Source organism: Microcebus murinus, chromosome 9, assembly GCF_040939455.1.
Source record: "Microcebus murinus isolate Inina chromosome 9, M.murinus_Inina_mat1.0, whole genome shotgun sequence".
In the NCBI taxonomy this organism is placed as follows: Eukaryota; Metazoa; Chordata; class Mammalia; order Primates; family Cheirogaleidae; genus Microcebus; species Microcebus murinus.
The window spans coordinates 25,314,277-25,333,116 of record NC_134112.1 but is presented as its reverse complement, the minus strand read 5'-3'; the positions used below and the strand labels follow the sequence as shown (position 1 = coordinate 25,333,116).

General features: G+C 35.1%; 1 protein-coding gene across 2 annotated transcripts in view; it reads right to left on the bottom strand.

Moving 5' to 3' along the window:
* Positions 1-17,270, bottom strand: part of SKAP2 (src kinase associated phosphoprotein 2) — a 177,499-nt gene extending 160,229 nt beyond the window's left edge. For both annotated transcript variants that reach the window (XM_012773351.2, XM_012773352.2), the window contains exons 1-3: positions 17,011-17,270; positions 7,591-7,696; positions 6,937-6,962 (exon numbers count right to left, since the gene is read on the bottom strand). In XM_012773351.2, coding sequence (XP_012628805.2) covers positions 6,937-6,962; positions 7,591-7,696; positions 17,011-17,077 — 199 coding nt within the window. In that variant the 5' untranslated portion in view covers positions 17,078-17,270. The remainder of the gene's footprint in view (positions 1-6,936; positions 6,963-7,590; positions 7,697-17,010) is intronic.
* Positions 17,271-18,840: the final 1,570 nt, after the last annotated feature.

Genomic DNA, 18,840 nt, shown 5'->3' with positions numbered 1-18,840 from the left:
AAGAAATGGCTTTATTGACATTCTTAGTGATTCCACCACTAGGTGCCCTAAAATGTGGTGATGTTTCTTCCCCAATTAAAGTTCTAAGGGACATATAAACACTACTCATTCTTCAGATCTTAATTTATCTTTTGCAAAGTTCAGAGTACTTTCAGAACACTCAGGGATCACTTATAGTATTTCTCTAACTAAGAGTTCTCTGATTTCAAATATAAGGTAAGAGGAACCTCATAAAGTGCTAATAAACATTTTTATCATGTTATGACAGTTCATGGAATATGTAGTAGTAGAAATCAAGAAATTCTCAGTTATTCTTAGTTGCTATAGTACCCTTATATTCCTTAATATCATTATGTATCAATATATATATCCCTAATATCCTTATATATATATATGAAGTAAGAATTTTAATGATATGAATCTTCAAAGTATATTTCACATCATGCACTAAAATATAAATCTTACTGTGAAAAAATCTATTAGGATATAGAATACTTCAAAAACATCACCAGAACTTAGCACTTAGCATATTATGCTTCTATGACTATTAAAAAATACAGTAAAACCAAAGAATACATGGAAAGGATTTTGAAAAAAATTCAGATGATCAGGCTTAAATCTATTAAACTCTATGTGGAAATAAACAGAAAAAAATTAAAACTTAAAAGTTCTGAAAATCAGTAGTAATTTGTTACCTTTTGATAATAAACTATCCATTACACATTTTTATGTATATATATATGCATCTACATACACATACATACACACAGATGCACATACCAATCTATATTCAATAACTACATAATATATACATATAGCAAAAAGATCATACTAGAGCTATAAACTCAACAATACTTAATATGAATATTATTCTACACAAATTGGCCATTGCCATGTTAAAGACCGCTATGGCTTTTTTTTAAAAAATACTTTTAAGATTATATATTAAAGTGAAATTGTCTTCAACTTACCTATTCTAAGAACTGCAACTTATTGCAAGTATTGCTTTTTAAAAATCAGTGTGATATTTAGATTTATCTAAGATAAATTAAGTACTGTTACTGGCCTAATTTCTTCCTTATTTTTCCCCCCAGCATCCTTTGAATTAACTTAGAAAGCAAAGAATCTATATGGTGTCTGTACAGAACTATTCCCTTTTTAAACTGCATTAAGTTGAAAGGACAATCATTTTTCAACAACATTCAACTGTTCTAATGATGATCCATCCCTTTTCCTCCCACTCCAACTCCATTTTTTTTCAACCCAATAAAGAATAAAAGCTGATGTCTTATAAGAAGCTTTAATTGAACACAGGGGGCGCTGTTGAGTAGTGCATAGCATGCGTCCTCCCCAGAGACTGAGTATTTGTAGCTATACCTGCAAAGACTTCTATAAATTAAAAGGAAAATGTTCAACTTGTGTTTATGTAATAGAAAACTGAACTCCCAATCAACAGTGGGCATCAGGTAAACGTACCCAATACAATTTACAGACATAATTGAAAGCATTACGGCCTAATCAGACATCTAAAAGAAAAGCATGCTCAAATGAAATGTCTACAGAATCATTAGTTGGCAGCCATTCTATTACAATCACACATAATGTCAGTGGAGCCTTGAGCCTGTGCCAATGACAACAGCATAAATTTTGCATCTCATTTCTGTGGTCATAAAATTAATGATCAGTTTAAAAATACTTCTTTGTAAAAGTTATTGCGCAAAGAAAAGACATGAATGTGTCCCTGTTATGTACTCACAAGGATAATTATGGGGTTGTTGCTCATTAATACTGTTTCTTGTTTCCCTAGAAAAGCATTTGATTTATCCCACAACTTGCAAAAGTTTAATTAACAATACAAAGTTAACAGTCTAAAAGACAATGAGCCAAGACTTCCCTTCCTATAATTTCAGTAGCAACTTAAATACCACAGCAAAATCAAGGTTTAATCATAACACAACAGCATATTTCTCCAAAAATCACTTTTAAATTTATAATAGCCAGGTTCCAATCACTATTACCCATTCATTTTTGTATGGCTCACCATCAATTAACATTTTCCTAAATGACTAGAGATGTAGCCCAACAGCAACCGAACAGTCATGATCAAAGGTGATTCACCCAATTTACTGCTTGTTTTGTCAAAACAGTGCTATTTTAAACAAAATCAGATAAAAATTAAACTATATAATATACAGGTTGAACATCCTTAATCTAAAATCCAAAATCCAAAATGCTCCAAAATCTGAAACCTTTTAAGTATTGAGATGATGCTGTAAGTGGAAAATTCCACACCTGGCACCTTTGCTTTCTGATGCTTCAATGTACACAAACTTTGTTTCATGCATAAACTTATTAAAATATTGTAGAAAAATACCTTCAGGCTATGTATATAGGGTGTATATGAAACATAAATGAATTTCATGTTTAGACTTGAGTCCCATCTCTAAGATGTCTCATTATATATATGCAAATATTCCAAAATCCAAAACAACTTTGGTCCCAAGCATTTTGGATAGGGATATTACTCAACCTGTACCTAAAATTTTGATAACTATCCCCTCTTAAAATGCATAAAAACAAGCTTGAAGAAAAAAGTCACTCAAGTGAAAACAAATTAATTTCTAACTCTCTACGTAGTTCACTTGTCCAAACTAATTTTTTAAGTCATAATATATAGCTAAATATACAGAACTAAGCATTTAACTTAATCATCTCTCTCTTTTTTTTTTTTTTTTTTTAAGCCTACTTCCCCAAAGGTTTGCAACTGTCATTTCTCAAGGGAACTTTAATTCTTAAGACTCTGAAGGATATAGGTCACCAAAAATTTTAAAAATTCTCTTCACAATTCTTCTACAATAAGAGAGCTTATTTACAGAATGCAAATAGTAAAGACAACTTCTTGTACCAAATTAAGGCAAAACTCTCAAATAAGGATACCATTTTTTAAGTACTGCCTCTGAAATATACTTCTACTAATACAGGTCCCATAATCTCAAACATGCTAAAACATTTGTGCAAAGCCAGGGGTGAGGGTAGGTGGTAGAAGAAAAAAGCTATGAATTATTTGCTCAGATTTTATGATAGATCTAACTTTTAACAGAAAATATACTGTTAGGAAGGCTAAAGAAAAGGAAATTAAACATCATCCAAACGTCGGATTTTTCTGCTATTCTTAAGGATTCTATTAAGACAAGCAAAAATGGATCCATTCTTACCTAATAATACTCCTGCTTTAAAAAAAAGTAGTCCATTAACAAATTAAGAAATAATAAGAGTGAGAAGGTCAAAGGAAATTGCTAAGTAAATCTATGCATATTTAACAATCTCAATGGTGTCTTAAAGACAAAATCTATTAAATAAATTTTTTTTACAATTAGAACCAAAAAGAAGGTTTTAAAGAATAAAATGAAAGCTTTTTAACTATAGCATCTGAAGCAATTCTCATTTTTAAAACTGTAGACACTAATATTTTATAAATTTAAAAAACATTCTCCTGAAATATTTGTCTCACACTAATATATATGCCCTTCTTTTAATAATTTATAATATTCCCCCAAATAATTTGAAAACTGAATTTATGAGTCAAGATTAACTTCAATCTTCTCAACAAACAAAGCTGAGTCTGGGAATATGCATTAATATTTATTGAACACCTACTATGTATCATACACAGGTATTTTCATACTACTTTATTTCAATAAATCATCTTATAAAGAAATTAATCACACCCAAACCATCACTGGAGTAAAACAAGACTAATACAAGGTCCAAATACAACTATAAGTAAAACTTCTTTTTATATATACAAAAATATATATTAATACAAAACATACAAAAAATTCTAGTTAATACTCAATAACAGTCTTTACTCATATAGTAATATATTCTCATTATAAAAATAATTACTGTAAATCATATTTAAGAGACCTATGACCTTGTTATAGGTCAGTGAACAATTCTAAAATAATCATATAGCATAAATTCAGTGCATAGAGACTATTCAGAAGGACACTTTATAGTACTATGCTATATTGCAACTAGGAAATTAGGATCAGAATTATTCTGTCATGTACAATACTTTGAAGGATATAAGAAAGAACTCTCTATCCTAGATAAAATAGGCAATATTTCAAATGAATAACAAGAACTAGACTAAGCAAGATGTATTCTAGTTGAGTAGATTCAAATCTTTCCTAAGTAAAATTAAGGAATTTAGAAAACCAACTAATAATTCTTCTAAATTGTAATCTGTCATTGCTCTCCAATAGGGAATCTAGACTTCAGTATATAAGAAGACAAAAAAAAAAAAAAAAATCTTCAAGAAATGAGAAGAGAAACTTTAAAACAATAGCTTTCTGTGGAGATGAATACAAATAAAGAATAGAAAATTATTATAGCTTAATGGACAAGCTTCATATCTCAGAGCCACTGTAATAAAATGAGTTTCCACAAATACAAACATTTCTTACTCCCCTAAAAAAAGGTAATACAAAATAAGTCTTCTAAGATCTATGCAGGTTAGTGTTTCAATTCAATTAATTTTAAGAACTGAAATACCTCAAAGTGTAAATTCTGTATTGTTAAATCTCAGGATGGGAGATTAGGCTGTATGAGGGAAGATATGGGAAATAAGGAAGGATGATAGACACTTGTGTGCATTAGAGAAATTAATAGCTGACTTATTAGAAATGAATAAATCTGAATTAACTTTATTTAAGAACTCTCTACCTGGTTCTTTTTTCTCCTAAAAATGATATTAAAATTGTATTTAACTGTCATTAAAAAAATTAATTATGTAAATCAAATATATGTGTAAAGATAAAAAGGAAGAAAATAGCTTCTATTCACTTCATTGTGAACCTACATTGATGAGAGAGAGAGAGAGAGAGAGAGAGAGAAAAGCAAGGAAAAGAAAGAACAGGAAAATAGCCAAAAAGAATTCTGCCCAGATCTCCTTAGATGAGGGTAATCCAAAACCTCAAGGGGAAAATATTAATGGGAGAGAAAAGCAGCACTATCAAAACATAATTAGAATTGAATTTACTCAATATAGAGCTCTAATAATAACTTCCTATTTTTAAAAAGAGATGGACTATCTCTTGAATAATTACTTTGCAACTGGTAAGTCTGTACCCTTTACTATGCCTAACAAACTATAGGAATAGCCTTTTTAGAAGAAAGCTGAATATACTTTGAGGGTACAGTGGCATGAAATTACTCAACTTCTCATATTTCTCCAAGGTATACACCTAATTTATCTACAGGCTGACTTTTGAACAGGCACTCTTGGTGATCGGTTAACTCCATACAGCAGGACTGAACTAAAAATGACTTATTCAGAGGGGAAATGATTATGGGGAATCTGTGAATTCCTTATTTGAACTCTTATTTTAGGCTCCTTTTCAATTTCTACAAAATACTATATAAACTTCCATTCTCTTTAGAGACAAAGAATATATTATCTCAGTAATGTAATTTTAATATCCACACACCTAAACAAGTTCTAATACAGAATACCAAAGGGAAAAATCCTTTACTATTAATATTACTGAACTATATGCAATTATACAACGACTTGATGTTATTGTGTCTCTAAGCTTAAAATTTTAACTGTACAAATAATTAAGCCACAATGCAAGTTCAATAATCACTGGAACAAAATATGCCTTTTAAGAAGAGAAGCAGAATCTGATATCTAGTATTACTCCACAAATAACGCAATATATAGTAAAAGTTATAACTAAAATGCATAAATTTATTTCTATATTCAACTAAGCAAACTGCAATATGATTAAATTCATAGTTTAGGATTAATTGTAGAGCACAAAAAAGTGGGTACTCATAGGGAGGAGGAGTTTCCCACTCTTTAAGCACTAAAAATCTTAATATGAAAAAAATATCTCTTCTCATCCCTTTCAATCACAGCAATCTTAACCATTTAATGTGAAAAGAAACTAAGACTTCCTCTTAACTGATTTTAGGTTTGTCTGGTTAAATAACTAGTTTAATGAAACCATCATTACCCTCTCAATTATCTATTGGCACGAATATGAATTGCTCTGTGGGATCTGCTAATGTCAGTTAGAAGATGCCACACTGTGTCTTCCTCAACCCAGAACCTAGCTCCAAATAGGCTACCTGACACCATGCTGTGACCCTCAGACCAGCACCCACAAGCTGTAGGTCATGACCTATGAATCAGCATCATGGATGTAAGGGCCATACCCAGTTTCCCTTACAGAACTGAAGACATGAAATGCAGGAACTTCCTATACCTTTCTTGATCTGGTTTTCAATATGCTAAGCAGCTATCTCTCAAATGGAAAGGAAGACAATCAGGTTATCGGCACTCTCACACATTTCCGAAAAATGAAACTGAATTCCCTTCTTTACAAATTTCTATGGTATACATTTATTCATTTCAAAAGAAGCATGAGGAAAACAAAAATCAGCATTTGAAAAAGATGTTATTCATGTTCTCCAACAAAAATGTATACTGTTTTTTAAAACACTACCCGTTGAGCATTCAGCCACAGGCCCTCCTGCTCCCATCACTACTATAAAATGATCTCTGCAGTGTTAAAGGCATTGGGTTACTATCTCACCTCTGCTTCACTGATTCATCTCACGTGTAACTGCAGGTATATACCTTTCCTTAAAAATGTCTGCCACAATCTACTCTAAGAAACACAACCCAAGAATGTTAAATATGTAAGATTTCTGTGTCAGAAGACTGTGCAGAGTAGATTCTGGATATGCTTTTTAATTTTTTTCTCAGCAGGGGGAGCTAGCACTCTCATCTTGAAAGTCTAAGTATATAATACAGAAATTTAAATTTTGATTCCAGCTATCAAATTTCAATATGTGTGGGATTATTCCATTCAAAATCTTCACAGAGGAAAAGAAATTTCTAGTTTGACAAACTTGAATATTTACCTTTGTCTTGAAATTCCGGAAGATAGCTGCAAAAAAAAGAATATTACATTTTAAAATGAGATTGAAATATCAAAATAAGGTCTAATTAGTGGTAATACTTCAAATCTGAAATCTGTATTATAAATATACATCTAGAGTAAAAGCTATTTCCTGCTCTGAAATGACAATTCCAAATGCTTAGGAATTTATAATAAAATTATTTTTAAAAATCTAAGTATAGTAGCAAAATAAAGACATATTTTTAATACCTAGAACATATATTATATTTATTCATTTAAAGTAGTAATAATTAAAAGGATTCTCTTTTTCAGTGTCTGAGGTATTTTCCATATTTATATTAAAATCCTCAAGCTACCTATGTCTTATCATTTAAACCAAACATACCCTTGGCTAATCAAAATAAACAGTTAGATTTTGTTAGAATGCTTAGATAAATACATAATCAAGAACCTTCACAAGAAAGCTTATTATGATAGATGTGTCTGTGTTTAAAAACTATTATAGTAGAAACATATTTTTGTCCTTTAAAATACTTAACGATAATTAAATTAGAACATAAAAAACTGAACTCTATGATAATCAATTCATTATTAAAATGTTAATTATACAGTTGATTCTAAGTAAGAAATTAGTAACAAAAGGCAGATCACTTACATAGACTTTACATCTTTTATCTTCTTAACAAGAGATTCTCTCTTTTCCTTTGCTTTCTTGGATAAATTTTCCCCTCTCAGTATATCTGCTACAAATGTTTCAAAATCTAAACCATGAAATATAAGAAACAGGATACAAATTACAGGAAAGAATCATTTTTTGTGAAGACAAATTGGATAATTGTTTCTACACATAAGTGTTAATATCTATACAATCTGTTATAGTTATTTATCAATCCAAAGCATAACAGCAAAAGTATGTTTCAAATACAAAGTTGGACAAATCTGTTCATCACTTGGCTAATAAAATTTGTATGCTCTACTTATGTTTAGCACAGCAAATGCTATCTGGATATTTGGCATCATTAAAACCAGGAAGAAGCACACAAGTTTTAATAAACTATGGTGCCCCATAATACAAATTCTCTTATATAAAAGCAAACACCAAGCTTTTATGCATGTGCTACTACCATTTTATAGTATTTTATAAGTTCCTGTATAAACAACTCATTCACAATATTATATCAATATAAGCTAATGTCTTTGGCAAGGATCTGTATTCCCTAGTGTAGTCCGTTTTTAGATATATACAATGTTTAATGGTTGAAAGGAAAAAATAAATCTGTTCTTCTAGCCAAGATCCCCAAATCAAGCCCTCCTCCTTTCCAACTGCCCCACCCATTCTGGCTACCCTCAATAAAAAAGATAACCAGCTGTGTGGTTTGGGGAGCTCTTGCTTCCCACCCTGATATTACCACCTGAAATATATTTTAAATAAAGAAGTAGAAAAATAGATTCTTCCACTATTTAAAAATATAGTACCCAAGAAACACGATTTCTATGGCCTCATATAACATTCCTTCATAGCCTCTTTTTAGAATTTTTACTAAACATCTAAATTATTCTGTTGTCTGGCTCTTGTGCAAAATTTCAACAAGTCCTTGCAGTTTGATTTTTATAACAGTTCCATTCTCATTGTTCATAAAATACTGTGCAACTTAATTTTATTTTCAGAATTTCAAAGCTCATTTTGAAATATAGAGGATACCATTAAAAAATTTAAGTAGGCATGGCTATAAACCATCTTTCATTTTGAAGAGATGTATGTATGTTTTACTATCCTTTTTATCTAACTGCTTTGCCTCCTAACTCTTATTGATAAAAAGATGGTATCAAGACATGGTAATATTACACGTATGTAATTCAAAGTAGCATAATAAATAGACTCTCAACTGTACTTATAATTAACAATTTAAAACCCAATATATGGGATAGAATGTTTGTAATGGATTTTGATTTTAAGTTCTTAATTACAAAAGTATCTTGAGCCAATGAGGAAAGCTGATTATACTGTTATACACTTTGCACATAATAAATGTACAAAGGTAATTTTTCACTAAACCAATATGACCAAGTGAAAGAATTAAAATTTAATCTTGTAATAATTTTTTAAAATAGCTTATGGTTGGAAGTCCACCAACCACTAATGTGGTAAAAATAAGTATCAAAACGAAATGAAAGCAAAATGTCACAGCTTCTTTTCCTTGAGTTGCTCATATTTTGAAGAGGGGGACATAGAGACATAATCCAGTACCAGTGCAAATTAGACACAGACTTGGAAAGTGAGTTCAAAATCATGAAACTTACAAAGAAGCTCCTCTAAACTCTTTAAATTTTGCATCCAGAGGAGCAAGCAACCTTTGGACATTCAGCTATTAGCTGAAATGGATAAAACCACTGGTTTCCCTTACAGTAACTCTTGTTAAGCGAGTGGAATAAGGGAAGAAGCAACATTCCTTCCTTCCAACCAGACTCAATGCTAGGGAGAATCCCTGACACAATGGTGAAAAGTCTTTTTAATGTTATTTTCACTCACTGTTTGCCTTTAATTCCCTCTTCCTTGAGTATTTAATTGCCTATTTTACATTTTCATTATACAATCCAAGTTTAAATAAACAGGATCAATTTTCTATCTCCGGAAGCAATAACAACGAATTACCTCAAGAGTTTTTTCTTAAAAGGTCATTTAGGTCCCACAAAAACTCAGAAGACAAAAAAAGTCTGCAATACTCTAGATAGCGTTCCCTGACATCCCTCCCCCCCAAAAAATGTTTTTAAAATACTGATCCATGCTACTATTTTATGTGAAAATATTTGTTTCAAGAGTGTGTGACTGCAGGAAGACTCGGTATTTTTCAAGGGGGGACAGAGAGTCAGGGATTGGGTAAGGGAAAAGGTCTATATTTTTAGAGTAATCTTTTTAAGGTACTTATTCCTAAGCTTTTCCCAGAAAAGGGTTTAAGGCACTTAAAGCTATTTAAAAAAAACATTGCCTCTGCTGGTAATCATCTCTCCAAAGGAGACTCGGACAGCGCAGGAACCGTTTTGCTGATTTAGGGGTTTCCTTCCCTCCAAACAAATCGCTTTTAAACTGGAAGCGGTTTCTGCAATAGTCTTAGTGTGCTGGTTGTCCACAGACTCGGTTGGTTTTTAAGCTTCCGAAATCTAGGTTATTTCTTGGAGTCTGCACTTTGCCCGTTTATTTCCGAATGGAGCGAAAGCAGCCCCTGGCGCGCAGTCCCCGGACGCGCCGGCCGTCCCCGCGCGCCCGCACCCCGCGCCCACCCGCTCCGCCGCCGCCACAGACGCGCGCAGCAAAGAAGTCGCTAGGGCTTTCCTGGGAGGTGATCCGGCTGTGCCCTCCAAGAAAGTCGACTCTCCCTCGGAGTGTTAAAACCCTGGGGGCTCGGGTCAGACGGATTTCTGAGCAGGAAAAGCTGGGTTTGGGGGCAGCCAGCGCCCTCGCCAGACAAATGGGGCTGGATCTGCGGCTTTGTAGCTCAGAGCCAGGGTAATATTTCAAAAGCGAGCAATAAAAGTCTTAGACTAATCAAGCGCTTCTCTGGCTCGTTGGGAAAGAGATTTGGAGGTTTTTATTGTGCTCTAGTCACAGTAGTTTACTGCAAACGGTAAACCAGCAAGCGCGTTAGCCCCCTTCTACCTTCCTCTCCCCGGGTCAGGTCCCTCGGTTAATATGCAGATTTCAGTGATTCCTGACTGCCTGTAATCCAGGGAAACGCCATAATTTGATTACAAGAAAAGGTCAGCCTGCCTAGCATGCCTCTTGGCCTAGTTTTTAGAATCCTCTTCCGGGGAGGGAGGGTCTCCACTCACACTCTCGGGCGCACAAGGGCCACCCGGTCCCTGCGGAGAAGGAGCGGGGAAAGGGGACGCCCCCAAGGCACCAGGTCTGGCCACTCCCATCCCCTGCTGCCCGTCCGCAGCCCGGTACACCGCAGCTTTGTGCGGCTTACACTTAACGCCAGAATTTCCCCCCATCTCCATCAGCCTCTGCCCCTCAAGTCATCATCAGGAAAAAGTTATAACGGTGAAATTAAACGTGATGATTTTTTGCTCCTGTTAACACCTTCATATTGTCAAGAGTAAACCTTATCTGGTGGTACAGCTGTAAGGATCTGGGGGAGAAGAGCGCTGAAAAGATCAGATTTATTAATACAACTGCTCCGTAGATACATGTTAAGATCTGAAAACAGAATTAAAAGATGACGTGTTGTGGCTTGGCAATCCTTAAGCAGTTTAAGTTAGAAACCTCTAAATAGACATGGTGACCCTTAAGATGCAAACACTTAACACATCCAATCACTGAATGGTAGGTACTCCAATTTTCCTTTTTTTTTTTTTTTGTACATACAGACCCCCTACAAAAACTGCCACCCATTCTTCCCCTAGAGTTAGAGTCCCGTCATTGGGACAGGTATATAATACATATGCTATCTGCTTTCTACCACTTTCAATACAGACCATACAGTGAAAAGGTGGAACCACACAAGGTAAGAATAGCTTTAAAATTCTTGAAAATGATAAACTCTTGGCTTCTTGAAGTTGAGTACATAGCACAGGCTCCCACTCTAGAAAAGAGCTGTTTGACCACTTGTCCTCACCATCCCCCACTAACAAACAGCCTGGAATTAGGACTTGCAGGCTTTGAAGGTTGTAAACAAGTCACAAAGGTAACACCCCCTGTCTTCCTGCCTAGTCCCCCAACCACCCAATACCTCCCTCCACACACATACACAACACAGCCTCTCTGATGGCCTGAATTGTATAGGAGAGACGCCAAGAATTGGGCTCGATCTACCACCATTTGCTCAGCCTCAGATCAATAAAATAAATGTAAAAGCAATCACACAGCACCCCAAATGGCTTTACTACTTAATTCTACTTCTCTCTCTATTTTATGAACTGGGCCAGACTTCTCTTTGTGGTGTTCACTGAGATGTGAGGTCACCAAACTTAATGTGGTAAGGATCCTAGTGGAATTTAAGCTGCTTTTCCGGGAGGGGGTGGGTAGTGGGGAGAAAGACATGGTTTTCTTCTCTGTTAAAGCAAGGTATGGTCTGACCAAACAGCTTCTGGTGAAAACATAAAAATCAATTAAATTGGGCTCATGCAGATCAATGGACCCAAATGCCCAAAGATGGAAAATGGCTAATTGAAAAGTTATTGATTTTTTTAATCAATGTCTTTCCCTTGATTACCTAGCACTTTTATAGGTTATGGATGAACTGCGGACTTTTCAAACGTGGAAAAAGAGACATGTTGAACAGGCTCAGGAACTCTCATAGCACAATGGGTAAAACATACCTGAGTCTTATAATCCAATCACCTGACAAGATTTTCAAAATTGGCTTTGGAAGCTAAATGATTTATTTTGATAGAAAGCTGGGCTGTTGAAAGATAGGGCTGAACATCTTTCAACCTCTAAAACATGACTCTTGATGAATAGCGCCTTACAATAATCAAAATCTTTTTACCACACATTTTCAAAGAAGCCACGGTGAATAACACATTAGTCTGAGATTTACACTATATTCACTGTTAGGCAGCATCTATTGTAATGTGTTCAGAATGTGATTGAAAAAGAAATGTAAACTCAGTGGAATGAAAAAGATAGACTTGGCTTTAATTGAAAAAGACAAACTAAGTGAATAATGAGTATATAAAACCTAGCCTATGCCACTTTTATCACCCATATATGACACTTAATCTTAAATTTATGAGAGAAAACTGAACTGTGTTTCAAATCACCAGAGGCTTTTCCTACTCTGTTGTTTCTGCCTTCTTTCTAGTAATACTTTAATGCTGATAACAGTGGAGATAAAGCAACTTGCAAATTTTTCATATACTGCTCATTTTTTAGTATGTTTAGATTCTTCTTTGTAAAGGAAACCAATGATAATTCGGATTAACTATAAAAACTGTGCATAGTATCAAGAGCCTTAATTTAGTCATCTGAAATGAAAATACTTTCAATAGAAAACCATGCCAAAGATTCCCGCCAAGAAAAAGTAGGACATTTTATGCTTAAGATAGATATGCAAATAGTTTTCCTAATAGTATACCTTAATTCATGTATATTATATGACCCATATAAAAATCTCTATAAACTTCTGATCCCTTGGACTTACAAACACATATCCTATTTCTAGAAGAGAAAATCTTACAGGTTCATAGATTGATTTCATTTTGAGATTAAATATTCTGATATCAACTTTATGCTCATTAGATATTGCTGCCAAAATGGGGCAGGCTTGTCCTTGCTCCTTAGGAAAATCCAGGTGCTAAAGAAGTAGGTGACTATTGGGGACTCAGTAGGTGGCACTCTTCCCTTTACATACTCAGCCAATGCCCTAGGAGAAAGTTATGGGACACTAGATACACCATAAATAATTCTCTTAGGAAAAATAAAACCAAAATGTTGACCAAATTATAAATGGAACTTTGGGAAGGTGGAAATCAAACTGTGCTATACTCAGCATTGAAAAAATTCTGTCTCTATTTCAAATGAATTGCATTCTTTACCTAGTGCCCCTAAAGGGATTATCGATTATAATGTGTGAAGGTTAAAAAAAAAAAAAAAGTTTTGAAAACCCCAATAGCAAAAATGCAGTATTTCTAATCAAGATAGCCATTTGAAGAAAATCTCAAGGTTACTCTGCAGAAACCATATAGCCACCTTATTTATTATTTGTCTGATTTTTGGTTTTGATTTTTCGGAGCACTGATAATCACTATTTTCTTCTTTTAACCTTGGTTTCATTTTCTAATTTAGTAAATAGAAAATAACATCTAGATCTTTGTTGTCCTACAACAAATGTAAATGAGAATATCTGATTTCAAGTCACTAACAACCCAGTATTTAAAGGGTGCTTAAACAAATGAAGGGGTATAGAGGGCAGTGGTTCTAGTTCCTCTTATTTCTTGCCTGCTTGGGGAAAAAAAAAAACTCACATAAATCAAGATTATTTCTGCATTAGTCCTAGTCAAAATATTTGGATGTGAAAGAAGATTAAATGGATAAGATTTTGGATTATCCTTTGATTTTAATTATCCAGGCTAAAATGTGGGTGGGGGAATCAAAGGTTGCCTATAGTCCATAAGCCAGTTCAAAATATGCTTTTAACAACAAAACTCTGTAAACCCTTTTCTATTCATGTAACTAAAAGAATAATTCAACACTTTTTATAAAAAGTATAGATCTTCGAGATTTGATATACTGATTCCACAGAAAATATAACAACCAAACTATATAGCCACTTTTTCAAGGGTATCATTAAATGTGAGTTAAGAATGACTTTTTTTTTTTACATTTCTATAAAATGTTTTTAAAAGGGGAAAGAAGGGTAGCCTAGAACTGCCATAATCAGAGGTAAAAGTACAGAAAAAGAAAAATAATAAATATGATAAGAATACATTTGAGCACCTATCCCTATCAAATAGTTGAAATATCAAATAACACACAATATGTAACATGACATATAATGATTCTGATAATAGGCACATGGAACACAAACAGAAATATCTAAGCAAAGTTATTTTGACAGCCATTATCTTTTGACTTTATATTCTTTTGCTGAAAGCAAAGGAGTTTAAAGTTCTGAAAGTTTACTTTCTTATCTTTTCTACCTTGGAATTCTAGCACAGTGCCAGATACTCTAAGGCAGTCAGCTGTTAACTACAACTATCACTATCAATTATCTCCTTAGTTTCAAAGAAAATGTACTAGGTAAGTCAATAATATCTCTAAAATCAAAACAATAGACACACTTCCTCTATAGTTTTAGTAATTCTAAATCTAGTCATGTACTATATTAGCCAGTACACTTGAATTACAGAAATCATCATTCACAATCCCAACAATATTTTTTGGATGAAATACATGAAAAACTACTGAGAGTATCTATTCTTGAAACCTTTCCTACATCAAAAAAGATTATCTACAGTCAAATATAAAATATTAACAACTTTTCTAATAAGTGAAAAAATAACCTAGAAAACACTGGTTCACTTATTTCATTTCCTTATCCATATATATCCCCCAACTCACATCCATACTTCTTGAACATATCCTCTAAAATTTAAGTGCAATCCAAATTTATAATCACCAAAGTTTTATTTTTTCATACTTCATGTTTTAATATGAATTGCTTTAATATGAAATACTAAAATGTCAATAAAATGACTTTTAAAAAAAACTAATTGCAGATATTATGCTAGTATATCATCTGACTAAAGTGAGACAGCAGAAATATGCAGGAAGTTGGCATTGGCAGATAATTTAAATGTGTAATTCTGAGGTTTTCAAGTTACACAATAAGGGCCACATGAAATACTTGTGTTCTATAGGGATCAGAGAATAAAGTATATATCATATTATTTGTAAATGTATGATTATGGATCTAAATAACAAACTGTCTACTGTGGGAGCTGCCTAACTTTGAAAACATGCACCCAGAGGTCTGTACTTTATTTCTTAAATTCAAAAATGCAGACCTAGAATGTCCTTAAAATGGTGACATCTATTTTTGGAATAATGGTAAACACTTCTCTGATCAAGTTATTACAATAATATTCTAAACAAGCAATTCCAGCTTTGTGACAACAAAAATGTTAACTGGAGTATAAAACAGAACCAGTACTCATGAGAAACTCTCATATAATGAAATAAAAGCTGCCTTAAGTAAGTTTTTACACTCCTTTCACTATTTTCCTTAGTGATACCCATTAATGATGACAAGCAGCGAGATAGTATTCCACCACAAATACATTCATCACACTGTATCATGCTCACACAAATATAAGTCTACATTCTTACACATAGCTTTATTTTTTCTACCACATTCATGATGTCAACCACCAAAATAGTATAACAGCATATTAGGAGATTTGGTCTCACACTGCTATAGCAGTAACTTACTATTTCAAATGTCACATTTTGGGTGAAATTGCTTTTTAGGAGCTAAAGTAGGCAATTTGTAATAGAGGCATCTAAGAGAAACTCTTTAATCTTGTTATTTATGATCAATATTAAAAGATACATATTTTAGAGACAACTAAGGTAAAACAATCAACAGTCCTGTTTCCAGAATTCTGACATACACAAGACAAAGTAAATGGTGGTAAAAATTCCAGAACATCAGGATAGGCAAGATTTGTGCTACCTTAAAAAAAAAAATCTACCTTATACAGAAATGTAAATTTGTATTGGTCCTTAGTGAAAATACACACATCCATATCCAGTACATTAATGAACTAGCAGTGGATTCATAATAGCATTGAAGAATCACATTTTTTAACTCCTAAAATAAGTTCCTATAAATGGTAATGTAAAACTGAGAAGGGGAAGATGAGAGTACATAGAAGAAGTACTTTTGTCCTGTGACACAGGAAGTAGGGCTTTAACACATCCTTCCCTTTTTGCTTTAATATACTACTAAGGCTGAAGACAAGTGGCTATTTGAGAATCAGGCCCTCTTCAAAAGTCTTAAATATGAGTGAACTGAATGTTTAAGAAAAGTGGGAGTTTTAGAAATGACAAACCCTTCCACCCCATAACCCCTAACACCTGTGGCTCTGACATCTCTTTGCTTCTCTACATCCTCCACCTCCATTGGCCAAGCCATCTAAGAACTACTTCTTTGACTTCTATTCCGGTCCCAGTTCTGACACATCCATTCATTATCATTATCATTCTCTCTCCCTATGCTACTCTCCCTCCACCCCATCCCTCCCTCCCCCGCCCACATCCCCCCACCCGCGCGCGCGCACACACACACACACACAAAGCGTCTACACGATGCATAGAATTGTCCTGATCCCATTTGTGTAGACCGTCAAGAAGGGCTTCGCCACCAGCCCCGCACCATATTTCAATACACACGCCCACTCCCTTTTTCAGGCGAAACACCCTTCTTCCCTCCTCCCTGTCCCGCCCCCACTGGCCAGAAGACGTGTGGAGCGCGGGGAAAGAGGGTAAGGACTCTGAATGCTTGTCCCCACCGGCTCACCGTTCCCTCGCCCCCGCCCCAACAGCGCTGCCCGCCCCCTACCCGCTCATTACCTGCCAACAGGTTCCTAATTTCCTCAGGGAGGGGGTAGGGAGAGGAGGTGCTGCTGGGGTTGAGCATGTTAGGGAGCACAAGAAGTGCGGGGAAAGGACCTGTACTGAAAAGGTTACGGATGGGGTAGGGTAGCAGCTCCGAGCTAGACTTGGGCCAGCAGTCCCGCTAAGAACAGCGGGTCTACGAGTCGGGACACTGCCAGGCCGGGGCTCACAACAAGGAAGTCACTGACTCTCCAGCCAGCCGCAGCTGGACTTTCGGCCCAGCCCCGCCCGCGAGATCGGGGCGGGCCGGTGGGCGGGGAGAAGGCAAGAAGGGCATGCGGGGTCCAACTGCGCATGTGTAATCTTAGGTTTTCCCTGGCCTCGGAAGAAAGAATGCCCGGGCAAGCCACGCCCACCGCTACGCAGGAAAGCTGGAGGAGGAGCGGCTGTTGGGAAGGGAGCCAACTGGGGCTGTGTCACGTGACACGTATCTGACGCACCTTGTCGCCATTTTGGTTACTGGTACCGCCACAACTGCTGACCAATTCGCTAGGATCCCAGAAAGTAATGTACCGGTAGCGCCTAGAAGTTTTCCGATTAAGAGGCCTTCTGGCTACTGGTTAGTCCCACAGAGGATTAACACCTCGCCTGGTAATCCACAGGGAATTTTCGATTGTCCTAAACTACTATGGCCTTCTTTGTCCGATTGAATGGAGGTAACAAAGTCGCAGCTTCCGCCAGTCCTCCCTGAGAAGCCAGGCTGCCGCTGCAGGGGGAACATTCTGATTGGCTCTGATTACTTTTCTACCTAATTCACATTCTTGAGGTGAATTATTTTATCCCCACTAGGAAGAGTAGGAAGTTCTAGGCACTGTCCTTTGGATGAAAAAAATAATAAAAATAAGGCTAAATAGATGTAGGTACCACTGTCCCATCTACATGCATCAAAAAGAAAATTGCTGGTGGTGATTAGTAAAATAAAATTATAAAATGTGTTCACTCCAGCTTGACCATTTAGTCAACAAATACTTATTGTCTGCTATCTGTAAATCTAAGGTTTTCTTTTCAAAAGACGCCTCTGGCTCCTTTAAAGCCTTTAAAGTGTGTGTGTGTCTGTGTAGAATATATATACAGGCATACCGCGTTTTATTTTCCTTTACAGATTTGCATGCTTTTTACGAATGAAAGTTTGTGGCAATTTCATCAAACATGTCTTTGGACAGATTTTTTCATTAGCATGTGTTCATTTTGGTAATTTTTGTAATAGTTCAAACTTTTTTATTTTATGATATCTGTTATGGTGATCTGTTATCAGTAATGTTTGAAGTTAACTATTGTAATTGTTCTGGGGCACCACAAACGATACTCATAAGGACAGCGCATTTAACTAGTAAACACTCTGTGTGTTCTGACTCATCCACCAACCAGCCTTTCCCCCATCTCTGCAGCTCCTTAGACTTCTTTGTTCCCTGAAACATAACAATATTGAAATTAGGCCAATTAATAAACCTACAGTGTATTCAAGTGAAAAGAAGAGTAACATTTCTCTCACTGTGAATCGAAAGCTATGAATGATAAGTTTAGTGAGGAAGGCATGTTGAAAGCCGAGATGGACCAAAATCTAGGCCTCTTGTGCCAGTTAGCCAAGTTGTAAATGCAAAGAAAAAGTTCTTGAAGAAAATTAGAAGTGCTACTCCAATGAACACATAAATGATAAGAAAGAAAAACAGCCTGACTGCTGATATAGAGAAAGTTTTAGTGGCCTGGATCACACTAGTCACCACATTCCCTTAAGCCAAAGCCTAATCCAGAGCAAGGCCCAAACTCTCTTCAATTCTATGAAGG